This window comes from Phoenix dactylifera, chromosome 3 (genome assembly GCF_009389715.1).
Source record: "Phoenix dactylifera cultivar Barhee BC4 chromosome 3, palm_55x_up_171113_PBpolish2nd_filt_p, whole genome shotgun sequence".
NCBI lineage: Eukaryota > Viridiplantae > Streptophyta > Magnoliopsida > Arecales > Arecaceae > Phoenix > Phoenix dactylifera.
Genome location: NC_052394.1, coordinates 4846367 through 4863423, shown reverse-complemented (window position 1 = coordinate 4863423; position 17057 = coordinate 4846367). Strand labels below are relative to the sequence as shown.

Genomic DNA, 17057 nt, shown 5'->3' with positions numbered 1-17057 from the left:
CATACGTGTTTCACCAGTTTGTGCCCTGGCTCCAGCTTGTACCATCTCTCTCTTATTTGACAACCATACGGGCCCTACGTTCCAACTCCCCAAACTCCTTTGAGTTGCTCACTTTGTTCATTGATAACCAACGGGGGGGCGAGTAAGCAGGGCTCGTAGCCCTCGGAAAGTGGAGAGCTGGAAAGGAGGGGAAGAGAGAGCATTCTGAGGACCTCTTTGAGATATCATGTCTGACATGATAGTCAGGAAAGCTACAAGATTCTAACTTGAAAGGAACGCATGAGTCAAAAAGATGAAACATTTCTTGGATAGATTTAAAGCTTTCTCCACTGCATATGTACGTGCAATATGTTGGCTTCACATGCATTGGATGCACAACATGGTGAGCTAGTAGACAGCTTGTAACAGGCACCGCCCTTGACGCTTGCACTGTCAAGAAAGATAAGTTGCATAAAAAGAATTACTTCATGACTACATGCATAAACGAGTTAAAAACCTACAACTATTAAATTACCGCCGGACTCCTCCGCAAGGTTCTTCTATTAGAGAAGGGTCCATAATGTGTATGAGATCTTAGGAAAGACTTTTCTTGCTTATCAACAAATTATTTATAGATGGCAGAACTAATAAGTAGAAAAAAAATTAATCTATAATAAAAAAAAATTTTTGCTAAACCGAATGTATCTTGCAATACAGGCGTCCATATAACCAGAAAAGTCGAAAAACAATACTCTCAGAGTGCACTAGGTAACTCTCTCTCTCCACCCACAGAGTATCTCCAGAGTGGTTGGCCACATACGATGCCATCCAATCTGCAGCTTTGTTGGCCTCTCTATTCACATGCTTTGTCTGAAAGACTATTCCATCAAAACAATAGCCCGAATATCTCTAAGCAACAGATGGTAGTCATCCACATTGCTTGAACTCCACTGGATCCACTCAATAATTATAACTGAATTGCCCTCAAGCAGGAGGGCTCTAGCTTTTCTAGTTAAATTAATTACTGTTGGCGAGACGAGAGTATGGATCTTCCACAAAGTCAAGCTTTTGAAAAACCGCTAAGTTTTGTTTAAGAACTAGCAAGTTGGTCTCCTGATCCCCAGTTATCCATGTTACCAGGATGGTAACAATCAACAGTGGGTGAAGAAATAGATATTTTCTATTTTTATGCGAACACGAGACGATCTGAAGTACACCAAAATCTATCATGCAACCAGATACTTGAATTTTTGTATGTATCCTGATTGGTCTCCCTCCTGCTCAGATGGCATTGGTCTTCCAACCCAGTACTTTGGTGTAATCTCTGGCGTATCCACTCCCTTTTGGTGTCTCATAGTTTGGTGCATTCAGTACATAGCTAATCCGTGGCTAATTTCGTACCTGTAACACGCTCACAACCCAATGCTCTTGGTAGGACGGTTAATTAGGCACATCAAACGACAGCCCTAATCAAATGAGCCCATCAGTGGGTCCTATCCCCCACGCACCTGCACATCGGCCTTGGATCCACCACAGAAGGAGGAATCTCCTGCCAACCCCAACTAATATCTCCATCTCCATCGCAATCACTTACTGCATCCCCTCCTATCCCTCTGAGCCATCTATGCCTAAGCACAGCATCGCCGCAGAGAGCCCTTTTGGATCGGCTACTTTGCACTAATCGAGCAAGGCAGAGTAGGTTTGCTGGTACTATTATTGTTCTTTGGTACCTATCAGCAAAAAGTGAGTCCTGAAAATTTCTATATTATCAGTTCTTTTTTTAAAAAAAAAATTTGTGCCAGGGAATGTCTCGCAGATTATCAGAAAAGAATATAATAGCAGATGTAAATGTAGCTTTAAGCTTCTTAAAAGTGGATATTGATTTGCAGTCCTTGATTTGATCTCCATTTTACAGTTAGCAACGCATGATTTTATATATGATTATGATTATTTGCACAATTATACACAGACCATTGACTAATTCAATAGTACATGGCCAGATAAAATTTTAGTCGCATTAAATGATAGCACACCATGCTTAGAAGCAATAGTCAAATTTTCCTTTCTAGAATTACATATGATAGAAATGCTATAATTAGATACCGAAATATCATAGCTACAACTTGAGCTGAGTGGTTGTTAAATAGCTTGGTCTTAGCTCGTGAACCGGCGAAACACGACTATATATGCTTGCTAAAAGCACGTCGATACCCAAATTAGCTTGCTAAATGGTTGATGCATGCATATTCAATTACTAAACAGGACGAGTTTGAATTGATAAACAGATGACCCCTTTATATTAAGAAGCCAAGATAGCACAAAGTTTATCTTGTCTGTAGCCCTAAATATATTGGTAGTACATATATTCTTGGGTGTTGAACATGGATATAAGATACCATATTGTAACACACATAGGGAACCCTCTCAAGGCTCGATGGTATGAGCATAGGCTATATCTTGTCAAGGAGATCTATGCCAGGCTCCATGCTGCATCCAACGATGTCGCCATCCATGCAAGGGAGAGGCACGGTCTCTCTCTCTCTCTCTCTCTCTCTCGTGCATGGGTTTGCCTTGACGGGGTGGTAGATTTGAACGTTGGACTGGGGCCAGTCCAGACCACCGAAATAGGAGGGTCCTCGAATCCGGAAATGAAACAAGTGCTAGGGAACAAATGCCCACATGACACGGCTCCAAGTTCATTTCCCCTGCCCTTCCTAAAACTGGAGTCCAGCCTCCCCCGAGGTCTTTTTCCTTCGTTGGGAGCCCATGGCATGGAAGGCGATGGGTCGAAAGTGATGCTTGGCTTTGGTGTGGCGTCGCGGTCCACAGCATACCGTCTTAATTAACCATATCGACTAACAAAGTCATGGTGACTATGCATGTCTAGATCTCACTCTCAATTATTCGATGCTCTCCAATATATAAACAGTTGATGATGAAAGTGAAAATCTCCAATTTAACTACTAATATATTATATCTCATTCCATTATTTTAGTTTAATGGGATCATGACGACATGTATAATTGTCATGTTCAAGATAGGAGGCTAGTGGTGTCTAAATTTCTTTACCGTGCCTAGTTTGCTGGATTATATGCTGAGCAGGAGAGACGGGTAGAAAAGATGGAAATTCACAGGAAACAGAGCTTAGTCTTGCAGCACGATCTTGAGTCGGCATAAGGGCTAAGTTGGCGAGGATTGGCTCCTGGTCCAAACCCCATCCTACCAAGAATTCAATTAGATTATAAATGGCGTGCATAAAAAGAAAAAAATGGTTCAGATTGGCCCAAACGTGATCCAACCCAAACGCTTACGCGGACTCGGTAAACAACTTTTCCCCGAAGATATCGAATTTGGAGCTATCGAATCGGTGGAAGAGAGAGAGAGATGGAGCTGCAGGAGCGCGTGAGGTCCCCGAAGAAGGAAAAGACGATGGATGGGACGACCAGAATGGGTGGCCGAGATTCTCTCTCTGCGACTCTCTGCCGCCAGGACCGTACGAACGTCTTCTGTTCTGAATCCACTTGGATTTCTTGCATTTTGTACCGTTCACTCCTCTTTCTTTATTCTGCTTTAAGCGATATATAATATATATATTTTTTTACTGCAGATGGATTTGTGATGGACCAACGGGAGGCGGGTCTGGGCTAGAGCTTGAGATTCGCTCTGTTGAGAGCCTTTCCAGGTTGCGGAATCCGATTCCCTCGGCGAGGCTGGACTCTGATTTACGAATTGACTGGCTTCTTGCTTATCTGCTATTAAAGTCAAGTAATTTTCTTCATGGCGACATAACTATGCTAGCTAACTAACTAACTTAATCCTAGTGCATTTAGGCCCTGTTCGGATACTATAGCTAGCTATACTTGGTGGTAGATACTTTTTAACTCCATGCAAGCATCTTTTATTCGTTATCCATCAGTTAATAGTGCCATTTAGTTGATTGATGTTTGAGGGTTAGCGGGATATAAGAAAGTGAAAAAAAAAAGTAATGAGGGAGAACAGAAGCTCTGTTGGGTAGGCCTATGAAATATATTTTACCAGGTTAAAGCACTTCTTAGAGTGTTGATTGCTCCTTGGCATGCTACTTTTTGATTGTATTTTTCTAGCATCCAAACAAGGACTTAGAGGGCGTCAGGAAGCAAGGTGCTGGCTTCATCATCAGATGCTCAGACTCTAGAGTGCTTGTTGCTGGTGGTTGTCAAATCTTTGACACTTCGGAGCTGGGAGCTAAGCTGGCGGCGGCATGGGCCGGGTTGGGCCATGTGCGACGAATGTTGCGAGCCAGAACAGTCGTACTTAAGGGTGACTCGGCTATGGTTATTGGCTGGATCTAGGGAGGCACTGGTGGCGAGTATGAGTGTCACCTCATACTTCGAGATATCTAGGCTATAGTCAGTGGTGGCGTGGCATTCCAGGCCAAGTATGTATACAGAGAGGCCAATGGGGCCACTGATTAGGTGACCTCGTATGTGGCCAATCACTCTGAGGATGCTCTGTGGGTTGAAAAAAAGGGAGCTGCCTATAGTGCTCCGGAATGTATTGTTTTTTGATCTTTTTGAATGTGTTTGTACTAGAATTGTATGAATCATACACCTTAGCAAAATAATAATAATAATCATAATAATATGGTCTTAGAGATGGAAATAGGGGGCATGGAACATGAGTAACTATATGCATGTATGAGACTTCATCTCCTTTTTCATTCATTCGTGGGCGTTTGAAAATGCATTTCCAACTAATCCTCTTTTAACCACTATCTAATTAATGTCCAACAATGATTAACATGCTCGCTCCATTCAACTTAGAGAGGATCGAAGGAATGGAATATTAACCTTTTGGAGTGAGATGTAGGTGATCAGAATGATAATCGAAACACCAAAGTATAAGCATATTTGCAACACCATCTTGTTTAAAATAATAAGTGAGTCTGTGCTTATTTACCACATCAAGCATTGACAAAGCATTATCATAGCATGTCATAATTTAACCACAACTCCACGAATGTGCTAGCTCTCTCATGCGGAATCATCATGGATACAGTAAATATGCATAGCACCATAGCTTACGATATCATATATGTACATGCACAACATATACACATGCCGGCATATATACACATATATGTATGTATGCATGTGTGTGCGTGTGCGCACATGCATACAATACATACATGCGTGTGCATATATGCATATGCATATGTATATGTATGATTGAATAAGCTAGAAGCTCAATAATGGAATGAAGATTTTTAGCGTAGATTACCGTGCATTTATAAATTATATGCACTAATCATCTGCTATTAGAAATTTTGGAGTAAGTTAGCACATCTAGGATACTTATGCATGAACGGTTGTTATTCTCTAATAAGACTGAAGATCTTTTACTGTTTATATTATTTGACAAGTACAATAATAGATTTTTCGAGGTGCAAATTTACAGTTTCCTCTATGAAGCAATTGGACTAAATGAGGTATATCTCTTTTTCTGTTAGAAATAAGATATATCTATGTGATATGGCAGAAACTACTGTAGTGCTTTCTTTCTTTTTCTTTGTCAATTTTTTTTTTGTGTGGGGTGTGCTTGGTGGATGCCAACAATTCCTGTAACTTCGAAAGAGCCAAGGAAGGGCCCTAAATGATTTGTTATGCTACAAACAATGGTCAACTGATATAAACAATCATCAAATTTCTAATGAGTTTTCTCCTAAAGAATCCTGGCTGGCTTCCTTCCAAGAGAGACAATCACCAAATATCCCATTCGGTAGAATCATGATGGAAACTCATGCATAAAATGATATCTTTGTCCTGGTCCACGTCTTTCCCAATCCTACCATCAGTGGTCCCTGGATACATTAGATTGTGTCTCCAAATCCAGTCCCTTTTGAACCGATTGATTGTTTAAACGACACCAATAATTAAGTGTAGCTCGAAACTAGAAGTTTATCATCAACATTAGAAAGACTTCTAATCTTGATTTGCAAAAGAATTTAGCCACCCCCGCCCTCCTCTCCGCTCTCCTCACCCTCCTAGTTTATCCTTGGTTGGTGGGCACGATGTGGTCGCACCACACCAAACCAGATCCATGCAAGCTAAGCGTCGTCTAGATGCACATTTGCTCAAGTTATGGCGAGATTGGCGGCTATATACGTCATTTCGGACTCCAAGAGAAAGCTAGCGCGACTAGCTTTAAATGAGAGTGTGGAACGAAAGATTTTTCCTTCTGGTTCTCAGAAACGCGCATAGGGTCTGACGGGAAGAGATAGGGGTTGAAAAAAAAAAAGAGTTATCAAATCAGACAAGGTACTTGAGTTTGTGAGGGGATGTTTTGAGATCCCGAAATCTCTGTGTGTTCTCCAATTATATCTTGAGCCTGGCTTCCGCGACGTGGATGGATTTAAGGAGTGGAAGGGCGAGCGGAGGGTTAGTCTGCAAGGTGGCTCTTTTATTCTGTGCTTGTCTCTGTTTCTTCTCTGTTTGTGCTCTGGTCTCAGGAACCGGCAGTGGGAGGGCTTCTGTAGGTGAGCAAGATTTGATTTTTGTTACGAACCCGTTTGTCTTGGAGCTTGAGGATCTGTCATCCTAAATCCTGCTAAATTTTGTTGCCCATGGGGTAGAAATACTGTAGCTTTACTTCATCTGGTTCTATCTTTTGGTGTTCCATTGTGCAATTTAGATGTTCTTCTTGTGATTGATTTCTGATTATATATCTCCGACGGAGTCGCGAGGAGTTCTCTTTTCCATCACACACGCGCACACACACATACACACAAAAAAACGAGTTCTCTTTTCAGTTTCTTGCTCATTTGCAGTGGTTTTACATGACTGTGACTAGAGATGCTCTTTTTCTTTTGATTCTCTAAAATTAGCCTTATCTTGTCCCAACTCTCTCTCTCCAAAACATCAGTTCTATCTATTAACCTATATGCCATGTAACCGGGAAGCCACTCTTTTAGTCACAGCCATCGATTTTTCTGATCATGTGTTAACTTTTTTTTATATATATATTTGCAGAAATTAGAAACAGGGGAATGGATTCTTGTAAGCAGGTATTCTTCCTCTTCGTTCCTTTATGAATAAAAATAAGGATCACCAATTTCCTCTATTTGAACTCTTCATCAAAGTTATATTCTAAAGTTACATCCTTAATGACCTTCAAATATTGAAGTGTGAGGAAGCCTTGCTACAGTGCGACGCCGGCGTCCTGAGAGTTCCCCGTCCGGCGGCGCAATGTAGGAACATGCACGCTTCTCTGCTAACGTGCTCGTCTGGCCGACCAGGGCCCGTCCACGGCTACTGGTCTATGCTAAGATGCGCTTTTACCGTAACTGGACGAATTACGAAATTTCCCTGGGACCCACCCGAATCAATGTTGGACCCATTTCAAGGCTCTCCGTACTAACATGCACGAGGTGGTGACCGTATCCCGCAGGGGGGTTGCAGGAGGCGCGACGTGGAAGGGGTAGCGGCGGTGCCCCGGAGGATTCTGGGCGGGCCGGGGTCGTATCCTCCGCGGTGCACGTCCAAGTGCGGCAAATGTACCCCCTGCCGGCCGGTACACGTGCCGGTCCCGCCGGGCACGCCCGTGACGACGGAGTACTACCCGGAAGCTTGGCGATGCAAGTGTGGCGACCGGCTCTACATGCCGTGACGGCTGAAGGCCCATTACAAGCAACAAAACTGCACAAGCTGCAAGCCCGACCAATTTCATGTTATTGTTGTTACGTAAATATTGCGAAATTATTGAAGCTAGGAAAAGTGAAGAGGGGATACACTGGATTTTCTAAGTTGTTCATGTGGATCCTTGGCATGCAAGTGTGCTGCTGTTGTTGAACGTAGCATTGCTGCTTTCTACGTGCCTTGCTGGTTGGTGGTGCGGCTCGAGTGGAGTTGTGATGGAGGGAGGAAGGTGGGACGAGAATAAAAATATTTGTATATAGTATAGTGATTTTATAGTGTTTTTGCTTTGATGGCTAAATAGTGATAGTGGAATATCAACTAGTCTTGCATTAATTTTTCATATCATGGTTGGCATTAATTTTTACCTGCACATTGCAGTCTTGGTGCATGGATATCTCTCTGTGCCATAAATCTTGTGCAGTGTCGACGATAGATGGGAGATGATCCAAGTTTTCTCTTAGGGCTCGTTTGGTTCGCAGGAAAAGGAGGAGGGAAAGTGTGGTCAACGGAAAAGTAATGAAATGCCTCTTATTTAGTTGGAGTTTTCAAAGGAGAGAGATGGGAAAGTTGTATTCCCATGGGAATATGATTCCCACATTTCATGGAAAAGTCTTTCCCATGAGAAACATGGGAAAGTTACTTTCCCATGAGGTGGGAATCACTCCTTTTTTATTTTTTCCCAAAAAAGTTCTTCAACATTAAAGAAGCATTAAAGAGGCATTAAAGAACTAATTTTTATTAAGGGCATAATAGGAATTATATATAACTTTCCTAGGAAAGTAGATGGTCAACCAAACATAAGCACTTTGGAAATTTGTCATTTTTCAATGGTTAACCAAACATGCCAAAAATACTTTTTTAGGTATCCTCTTGAGGAAAAATTCTTCCCACGAACCAAACGAGCCCTTAGAAAAAGAGAAGAATGCACGTAGGATAACCAACGGAAGAGTTCTGGGAATGCATGTTTCGTGGTGCACTGAGCTGCGTGCCAGCGCTGCATGCTGCCCGTGTTATGACTCGGAATAGTTCTAGCAACCAACTGGAACACTGCGATTGCAATTGATGTTGCACACGGTAGCAACCTATATGTTAACGATTGTGGTCTTAAAATCTCAGGCAAGGACATGAATAGCCATCCCATAACTCATCATTTCGCTCGAGTCCTTCTCTCCTAACTTCTTCAAACATTTTTACTGTGCCAGTAAGCTAGAATAGGAATGATTTCGAAAGTAGACACTAAAGATTATGAGAAGGGAAGAGGGATTGGCGATGAATCCTGAAAAAAAATAGTGGAAAAATGTGACGAACAAATTCTCATCTCGAGATATTAGAAGATGCAAATTGGGGTTCGAAAAAAAATGACTTATATTTGGTTTTCCTTGCATCTAGATGAATATACTTTGTCCTGAAATCTAAAGTTGATATTTAGAGGGATGTATATTGGCCAAGCCATGAATACCTTAATAAAGTTTGTTTAAGAGTAAGTGGCCAACAAAAGAAACATGTTTCCCCAAGGAAGGAAACAAGTGGCTCTCACAAGGCCTGGTTTTGTCATTTTGGGTTAAGCTTTGAACTAACCTTTGTAATAAAAATAATTTGGGGCAGGCGGGACGATACATCAGTTGATCTTCTCTATCCCTCAAACTAATAGTTTCCATTTTTCTGAATGCATTGCTGAAGGCTTTATCAAGATTTGTGCAAACCTAAGAACTTAGCCAAATATATGTGCAAGCTTATCAAGCTTATAAAGTTGTTGGCGACCAGAGCAACTGATCTAGGGATTGAATCCTATGGTTATTAGCATTTGAGGAGTTTAAGGATATTCGAAGCAAGGTTATCTCCAATTTTGTAGCCTATAGGCTATAAATCCTTCTACCAAAAAATGCTGGAAATAAAATTAAAAATGCACTTTATCTAACCCTAAATGTCTTCAATTTACAACAGTTTTTGAGTTGTGTAAGGTAAAATTTTGGTAGCTTCTCTCTACCCTATCAAATATTTCTAGCCTTCTAAAGGTTTATTTGGATGTTTCTATAAAACTGGGCTAAAAATCCTGTAAGATTCGCAGAGCGGACCAGAAGCACTTAGCAGTCGCCCCGAGTATCTTGATAGAAATATTGGTTCCAATGACGAAACTATCGTGTGCTTGAAGATAGATTCGCCAATTTGGACAGCGTCACAGCCGCACCACATGGAGGATTCTACTTAGCGCGACGTGCACCTAGCCCAAACCTGATCGCTGGACCCGATCCACTTGCACCATTGCCGTCCATCCGACAGCCAGTTTCGTGCCCTCGATTTTGGCGGGAAGAGATGGCGGGAAACCGCGTAAATTAACTCCATTCACTCAGACGCCCCCGCCGAAAACCTCCAGCGCAACCTCGGAGGGAGAGAGAGAGAGTCGTGCGAGCGATCGAGAGATGGTTGGGCTTCCGTACGATTTCCTCGCCAATCCTCTGGGGGCCGTGCGGCTATCGTTCGAGAAGGCGGTGGCGGAGGCGCCGCCCAACGTCGATCCCCCGGCGGCCTTCAGAGGCAAGGACTGGGGGGTGTTGGACCTCTTCCGTGACTTTCTCTTCGAACAGGGCGGCCTCTCCCAGGTATAACTATTGCAAAACCAAACCCTAATCCGAGCTCTAGTTTTTATTCCCATTTTTCTCTAAGACCACCTTCAAATCCTAGAAATGGAAAGCAAGGCAGGCAAAAGCCCTAATTTTTGGCATCCGATCGTCGACCTTTTGGTTCTTTAGCTTTAAAACTGCCTTTTCGGGAACCCTAACTTCTTCTTTTTTGATCGCAAGGTTTAAGATTCTATCTGACCGTTTCCCCCATTTCATACTAACTAACCCAATCAAACCCTATACCTCTCGATCAGAGTGCTGGACAGAGAAAAAAAAGTTTTTTTTGGCCAACCCCACCTCGTCTCAACAAGATTAGAATGGAAATCCCGGAGTTCGATGCTGAATATGCTGTTTTTTGTTAAACAGATGATTCTTTTTTTGGGTTTTTCTGTGTTTTTCTGACTCGGCCTTTGTAAAATTACTAGGTGCCAGTTCTTGATGCATCAACTATTCGATGGATTCAACCCAATACACTGGTGCGCGTCAGGGGAATGGTTCAAGATATGCTTGGCAATGAGTTTTATATTGGTGCTTATAAGGTATTGCCTTCTTCTCGGTCCCATGTTTACTTTAGTATATTGATCTCTGGCTGTTGGTTTTGTGCGAGCTCTCAGTAACCACATTGCTTCTAAATGAGTACCTTAATTTGTGAAGGATGGGTCGATATGGAGGACAAACAAGTTTACGGACTCGGCTTTGTTTCCAATGCCGCCTGCCTATGAAACGCAGCTCTGGGAGCGCCATCTTTTCCACTGTGTCCCTGTATGTTGTCATAGCCGTTTATAGATGCGCTTATTATACCGAACTGTTCCTGTAAATAGATTATTCTATTTCAAGTTCTTTGGTTTCGTACTTTTACGTCTGCTAAGTTACAGAAGCAACGTGAAATTTTGGTTTCGTGTTTGATATGCTTAGAAATATTGTTACTATGCTGGACTGTTCCCATATATCGGTAATCCTCCATCCAGTTCTGTAGATTCGTGTTCTTTTTGTCCGCTGAATTAGAGAAATGAGGAGAAACTTATGTTTCATGATTGATATGTTTACATGATTATGAGTTTATCCAGAGATAGATGAGTCAGGAGATACTTATGCTTCTTCTTCTTCTCAAGTAAACTGACTTACATAGATCTTTAGTACCCTCGTTGTTTATGTTGCGTTCTTTTTTTTGCATTATTTCCAGATTCCAGGACAGAATTCATGGACGATGGAGTTGTCCCCCTCTCCAACAGTTAGAAATATGTTAGGCTGCTGTACATCCCAACATGGTGAAAAACGTAGGAGGGAGGAAGATGCTGATGGCATGGATTTAAATGTGCGTATCCACTCTTTCTAGTGCACCGTTGATGTATTTTTAGTACCAGTTCATCTGATTAAGCATGGTTGTTTTACAGTGTTCAGATCATGGGGATCAGACCTCACCATCATCCAGTAAAAAGCAGGTAACTGCGAGATATCACTTTGATGATCCAATTTTTATCTTTTGAAGTTGCAAAAATTCTAAACTTTCGTGAAATATGGAAAATGGATCCTTTCTGTTCAGAAAATCCACATTTTTTTTGAAAAATTGGAACTGAATGTGTTGCCAGCATGTCAGCAAGCATTGGGCAAAATTTAAGGAAACTTGGTTACCTCGAGGCTAACAATATTTTATCAATAGTCAAATTAAATTTAACTTCATATGGCTTACCGAGCTATGAATAGCTACTTCTATTTTTATGAACTCATGGTTAAAGCTAACAATGGGTGGCAATGCGAAAGGTTAATGCAGTTGAATATGTTTCTCTGTAGCTACAACCACATTGCATTCACAGGTTCATGTGTTTAACATTTGGAAGGTTTTATGGGCTTTAATTATGATTTTAAAACTGTGGATAGTAGATGCTAAACTTTTTTACATCTGTTCCTCTACAGAAGGAAGATGAGTATCTGTGTCATCCATCCCATTCTTCAGCAGAATTGGTAAATCATGGTTGTTCGTTGCAGCAAAGTAATGTTGCCAACTTTGATGCAAGTTCCCTTTCATGTTTAGTAAAGGTAAAATTTCTGAAGTTGCTTATTCTAGTTTATTTTATTCATTTGGCAATGGTATCCGTTTTGGTGTTGTTTTCTTCATTTACAGATTTAATATTGAGTTACACTTGGTGCTTTTCACACCCCTGCTTTCTAGCGTTTTAATCCATGAATATCTCAGTAATATTTCTAATGGCCGTTGCATTTTTGCAGGTCTATGATATGCCAGAGAGTCATATAAAATTGAATGATGTTTTTGAGTTTATTGGCATCTACACATTTGATCCTGACCCTGTTGTTCATAACGATGATTCTGATGATCTAATGGATGATCTCATGGAGGATGTGATGGTCCATCTACCTCCCAGTAAGGTAGGTCCACTATTTTGAGCTTATAGTTGCTTAGTTGCCTGACATCTGGAACAAAATATAACCAGGCCATGAACTGGTTAACATCCTGTTGGTTTGTACCATTTTTCACTGGTTTTCACCATAAATTATGTGAACCATGCTTCATCTGCTTCTAACTTCGCCCTGCAAATGAGATTAAACTTTGTCGTGTTTTTGGTTTTTAGCTGGTCAATTTAACAAACCCTTAAAAGACGGATCCATCTGAGCATGTACTATCATTAGCATAATCACCAGTGACTTAAAAAAGGATTTATTATCAACTTTTAAGAATTTAAATCTGGAACATTTGTTTCAGCTTTAACTGGAACTGGGCATTTTGTTGATTGAGGTGTTACTTGTAGCATCAGTCTTGAGCTTTCTAGATTGGCCATATGAATTATCTGATTATATGAAATTATATATGCTGGCCTATCATTTGAACCACATAATTTGCTTGCTAATCTTGTGTGCTTGCAAAAAAATGGGGGATGATTTATAGAATTGGAAAGTGAGATGTCAATATGATTGATGAATGTTAGATCTGCTACCACGAGGCTTTGGTTAACCTGTCCATGAATGGCTCTTGTTTTAGGAAATTGTATCTAAACTCAGGTGTGATTATTAGTAACACACAGTTCGACTGAGACTATGAATCTTGACATTGATAAACAATGCCCATTCAAGCGCCACCATATCTGTTAGATTATTGACTGAAGTGTTGTGATGTATAGCAGATGTGGTTGTGCTTGTCTAATTGCTTATCTGTACCACAATTTTTATATGGTGGTTTTATCAATATTCTGTTTCCAAAAATGATAAAATCTTCCAGCTACTTATGATGCTTACTTTCATTTTCAATCCTGAATTTGCATTTTGAAATATTGTGCTAAGACAACTGTTGTCCAAGGTATCCTTAAAGAAGAAACAGTCATTATATGTATTCATGTATATGGGTGTATGCTCTTCTGTATGCTTGTACATATAATTTTATGCGATTTATATTATTTGTTTTTATTTTTGACAATATAACAATTTTTTGGCTAATGTCCTTTATTTAGGTACCACGCGTTCATTGTTTAATATGTCGAAAGCTGGCTGTCCAAGATTTTCTTTCCAATTTTCATGTCATTGAGGTAATTATAACTTATTTTTGCTCCTCTTATGTTATCCTGTAGTAGTAGTGTAGTATTATTCTCTCCATATGATGCCCTTACTTCTGGATTTTAGAAGCATCCTTTTGCAATTTATATCCAGCAAATTCAACTTGGTATTTTTAGTTATGTTCCAATGTGAGTGGATTTTGAACATTTCTGGTTGCAGCCTTTACCTAGTATTGTTAAAGGGATTCGAGAATCATTGCTTGGGCATCTTTCTATGGCTTTAGGCAATGATGGTTTAGCAGCGCAATGTGTTTTGTTGCATCTTCTGTCAAGAGTACGTCATCCCCTCTCTTTCCCCTTTCACTTTCGTGAATTTTAGATTAAATCATCCACAAAAAGATGGTTATTCAACTGAGACTCATTTATTTGGTTGGTTGATTGCATGATATAGTCATGACTATATTGTTGTATGTGACTTCCTGCCACTTAATTTTCATGTGGAGTATGACTTGCTTCTACTTGCCACCTTTTTTTTTTCCTGTTGAGCAGCTCCGTGCTAGGGTTGATGTGGTCACAGTGGGCAAGCTGTCGCTCAATCTAACAAGTTTTACTAGAGAAAGCGCATCAGTTTTTGGGAATCAACTCACTGCTGCAATACAAATGCTTTTGCCTTTCACACATGCTATTCCTCTCACAGTGGAGTACCTCAACACTGCAACACTTAAACCCAGAAAAAATAACCAGACAGGAAGGTAGGAGATCTTCATCTTTGTTTGGGAAAAGTGTTTTCACTTTATTCAAATTTGCATATCTATACCATATTATCATGGAAATTCTTGCAGTTGGGCGATGTGAGGCTCAATTCCAAAGCCTGAAACCATTCGAACACCCTTCCATGTCTCTAGTCTATATTTCTTTTGGGCTAGGGATTCCACCATGGGCCCCAGCCACCTGCAACCTTTTTTCCCCTTCTTTTCCTTTTACCTTCCATCTTCTTAGTCGTTGAAACCTCTTTCCCTTACAATCTACCCCTTCTCTCGCCTGCATGAGTTCGCTTGTGTTGTTTTTTTCTCTTATATTCTTCACCATCTATGAGATGGGAGACACCCCAAGTCTAGAATCTCTAGATTCTGTTATTTCCATGCTTTGAAATTTTTTTGTTCCCCCAAGTAAACTCTCACGTGCATCATATGCGTAGAGTTCTAGTTGAGTTTAAGCTTGTGAGTTTCTAAGGTTTTGAATGAAAAAGAACTTTCTTCCCTATCGTCCTTGATCAGTATGTAGCTGAGCTCTGAACAATTGTTTTGGGGAGTTTTGCTCCCTATACCTGCCTTCTGGTGCACTGGAAGATGCTCTGGTAGTGTGATGATGTTTTTGTATATTTCTTTTAAAGGCTTTCTTTTAGTAATTGATACATGTTGAGTATGAATAACAAATTATTGTGGTTGAATGATGGCCTCAGGTTGGTGGCTGGAGTCTTGCAGCTAGCAGAAGGTACCCACTTGACAATTGATGAGACTCATATGCAGGCTGGAGTGCTTGATTCTAATGGTGTGGAGAATGCAAGGTTGCTTAAACATTTAATGGAGTGGCAAACGGTGACTCTAGTTTTCATCTTTTACCAATTATAATATTATAGTGCATGGAGGCAAAATTTTCCAAGCCCCATCATTAGTTCGTTTTCAGTTAAGATGAAATATGAATTTTGCTGCTTAAGCTGGAATTTCATTTCAGGTTGAATACGACTTTGAGTACTACAAGTTGGAAATGGCTGCCGATGTTCAATTACTTATCCTGTCTGAGGGAAAATCCAATATCTTGCCAGCTGACTTGGTTTTACCTTTTCGCCCTACTGCTGTTGCGGCTGCTGTGAATCCAAGTGCCGAGGAACTTCAAGCTTGGAGATGGTACTTGGCCACTTTAAAGTCCCTCCCTCACTCCAGTGAACCAGAAATGCATCAGGTACATCTCTGGACTCCTGCTTCCCTATCAAGCTTGTTCACATCTGCTGGGAAGGGAACAAATGCTTAACGACCATCAAAATTTTCCATACGAGCGCATGCAACGTTGGCTATGGTCAGATGGACTGCTGTCTTGGTTGGAGAGAATCCTAAGACTGCAGAAATTCAGGGCTAGGATGTGCTAAAAATGCACACTTCAATAATTTATTAATAATCATGCAAATCTTTGATTTTTTCATCCATGCACATGAGCACATCTACACAATGAAGGCAAACTGTCAGTTTAGTCTTTGATAACTAGCATGGACCTTTTTCTTGAAAAAAAAAACTTATACCAACATCTTTCCTCCTTCCAGCTGCTGCAAGATGAATTGGTTGCAGCCATGCGAGGAGATCGGAGTTTGGGCTGCACAGATCTCAACAGGTTTGCCATAAACCTTGCTTTCAGCTCTTAAAATTTTATAATATGAAGACATTTACTTTAGTTTTCATGTATATTAGGAAATGAATCCAGTTTTCCTGTTTCCTTTTCAGATTGCTAACAATGGCCCAACTAATGTCCTCAAGCTTCGGTGAAAAGACTCTCTCCTTGGAGCGTTGGCAAATGGTCAAGGAATTGGAGAGGCTTAGAAAGGAGAGGCTCAAGTAAACCCGGTTTGTCTAATTGACAGCAGTAAGAGTTAAGCTGGGTGATTGTGGACAGATGGTCCCTGAAAGTGTATGTGTGCAGTGTCTGTGGTTATTCTATCCTGTATTATTACTGTCAAGTCTTCAAGATTTCTATGTTTATTTTTGGGTGATTGTCCTCACACATGAATTTTAAGGCTTTTAACTTCAGTTATTGAATTCTGACCTCTCCTTTGTTTGCTGTCCCCTCCTTAAAGATACGAGACTTGAGTTGCACTAACAGTTTGATAAACAAAGAAATGTTAATCAGCAGCAAAGAGTTACCTTTGAACTATTGTTTGGATCCTAAATCTTACAAGTTGGTTGCCAAAATTTATCAACACCTGTATCTAGACATTACATGAATTCTTATCCAGCATCCAAGAGCGTCACTCTACTGATGAAAAATTATAGTCGATAATCTGCAAAAATTTGATATAATGCTGCCATGGGTTGAATGTAGGTGAAGAGTTCCTAAGGTTAATTTAAGGATCCATGCTAATACCCGGCTGAGACAATGTGTTTTTTGCTTTGATTTTGGTGACTGCAGAAAACTTTGGATATTGTCACAAAATGTAGGGGAACAGGAGCATTATATGATGGCCATGGAGTTTGGTTCGCAGGGACATACATCGTCTCCACACTTTTAACAAC

General features: G+C 40.7%; 2 protein-coding genes across 3 annotated transcripts; both read left to right on the top strand.

Annotated features, from left to right (window-relative positions):
• The first annotated feature begins 5959 nt into the window (after positions 1-5959).
• Positions 5960-7990, top strand: LOC103702118 (EPIDERMAL PATTERNING FACTOR-like protein 6). 2 transcript variants are annotated; one of them, XM_008784415.3, is made up of 3 exons: positions 5960-6493; positions 6987-7021; positions 7141-7990. In XM_008784415.3, the coding sequence occupies exons 1-3, from the start codon at positions 6364-6366 to the stop codon at positions 7372-7374; spliced, it is 399 nt and encodes a 132-aa protein (XP_008782637.1). In that variant the 5' UTR covers positions 5960-6363; the 3' UTR covers positions 7375-7990. The 2 variants fall into 2 exon arrangements, with proteins under 2 accessions (XP_008782637.1, XP_008782638.1); XM_008784416.4 differs by having other exon boundaries at positions 5968-6493; positions 7405-7990.
• Positions 7991-10016: 2026 nt separating this feature from the next.
• Positions 10017-16605, top strand: LOC103702117 (mini-chromosome maintenance complex-binding protein). Its single transcript, XM_008784414.4, has 14 exons — positions 10017-10252; positions 10699-10812; positions 10928-11035; positions 11457-11588; positions 11668-11715; positions 12188-12310; positions 12500-12658; positions 13735-13809; positions 13997-14110; positions 14326-14528; positions 15239-15374; positions 15511-15738; positions 16094-16161; positions 16272-16605. Exons 1-14 carry the CDS (start codon positions 10073-10075, stop codon positions 16384-16386), a joined length of 1803 nt encoding a protein of 600 aa, XP_008782636.2. The 5' UTR covers positions 10017-10072; the 3' UTR covers positions 16387-16605.
• Positions 16606-17057: the final 452 nt, after the last annotated feature.

Bases quoted from the DNA above. Each gene is read 5' to 3' on its own strand.
- LOC103702117 (XM_008784414.4), top strand. From the start codon at position 10,073: ATGGTTGGGCTTCCGTACGATTTCCTCGCCAATCCTCTGGGGGCCGTG. The intron at 11,036-11,456 runs GTATGTTGTCAT...CATTATTTCCAG, and splicing joins ATCTTTTCCACTGTGTCCCT to ATTCCAGGACAGAATTCATG. The intron at 15,375-15,510 runs GTGACTCTAGTT...ATTTCATTTCAG, and splicing joins ATTTAATGGAGTGGCAAACG to GTTGAATACGACTTTGAGTA.
- LOC103702118 (XM_008784415.3), top strand. From the start codon at position 6,364: ATGGATTTAAGGAGTGGAAGGGCGAGCGGAGGGTTAGTCTGCAAGGTG. The intron at 6,494-6,986 runs GTGAGCAAGATT...ATATATTTGCAG, and splicing joins CAGTGGGAGGGCTTCTGTAG to AAATTAGAAACAGGGGAATG. The intron at 7,022-7,140 runs GTATTCTTCCTC...CAAATATTGAAG, and splicing joins GAATGGATTCTTGTAAGCAG to TGTGAGGAAGCCTTGCTACA.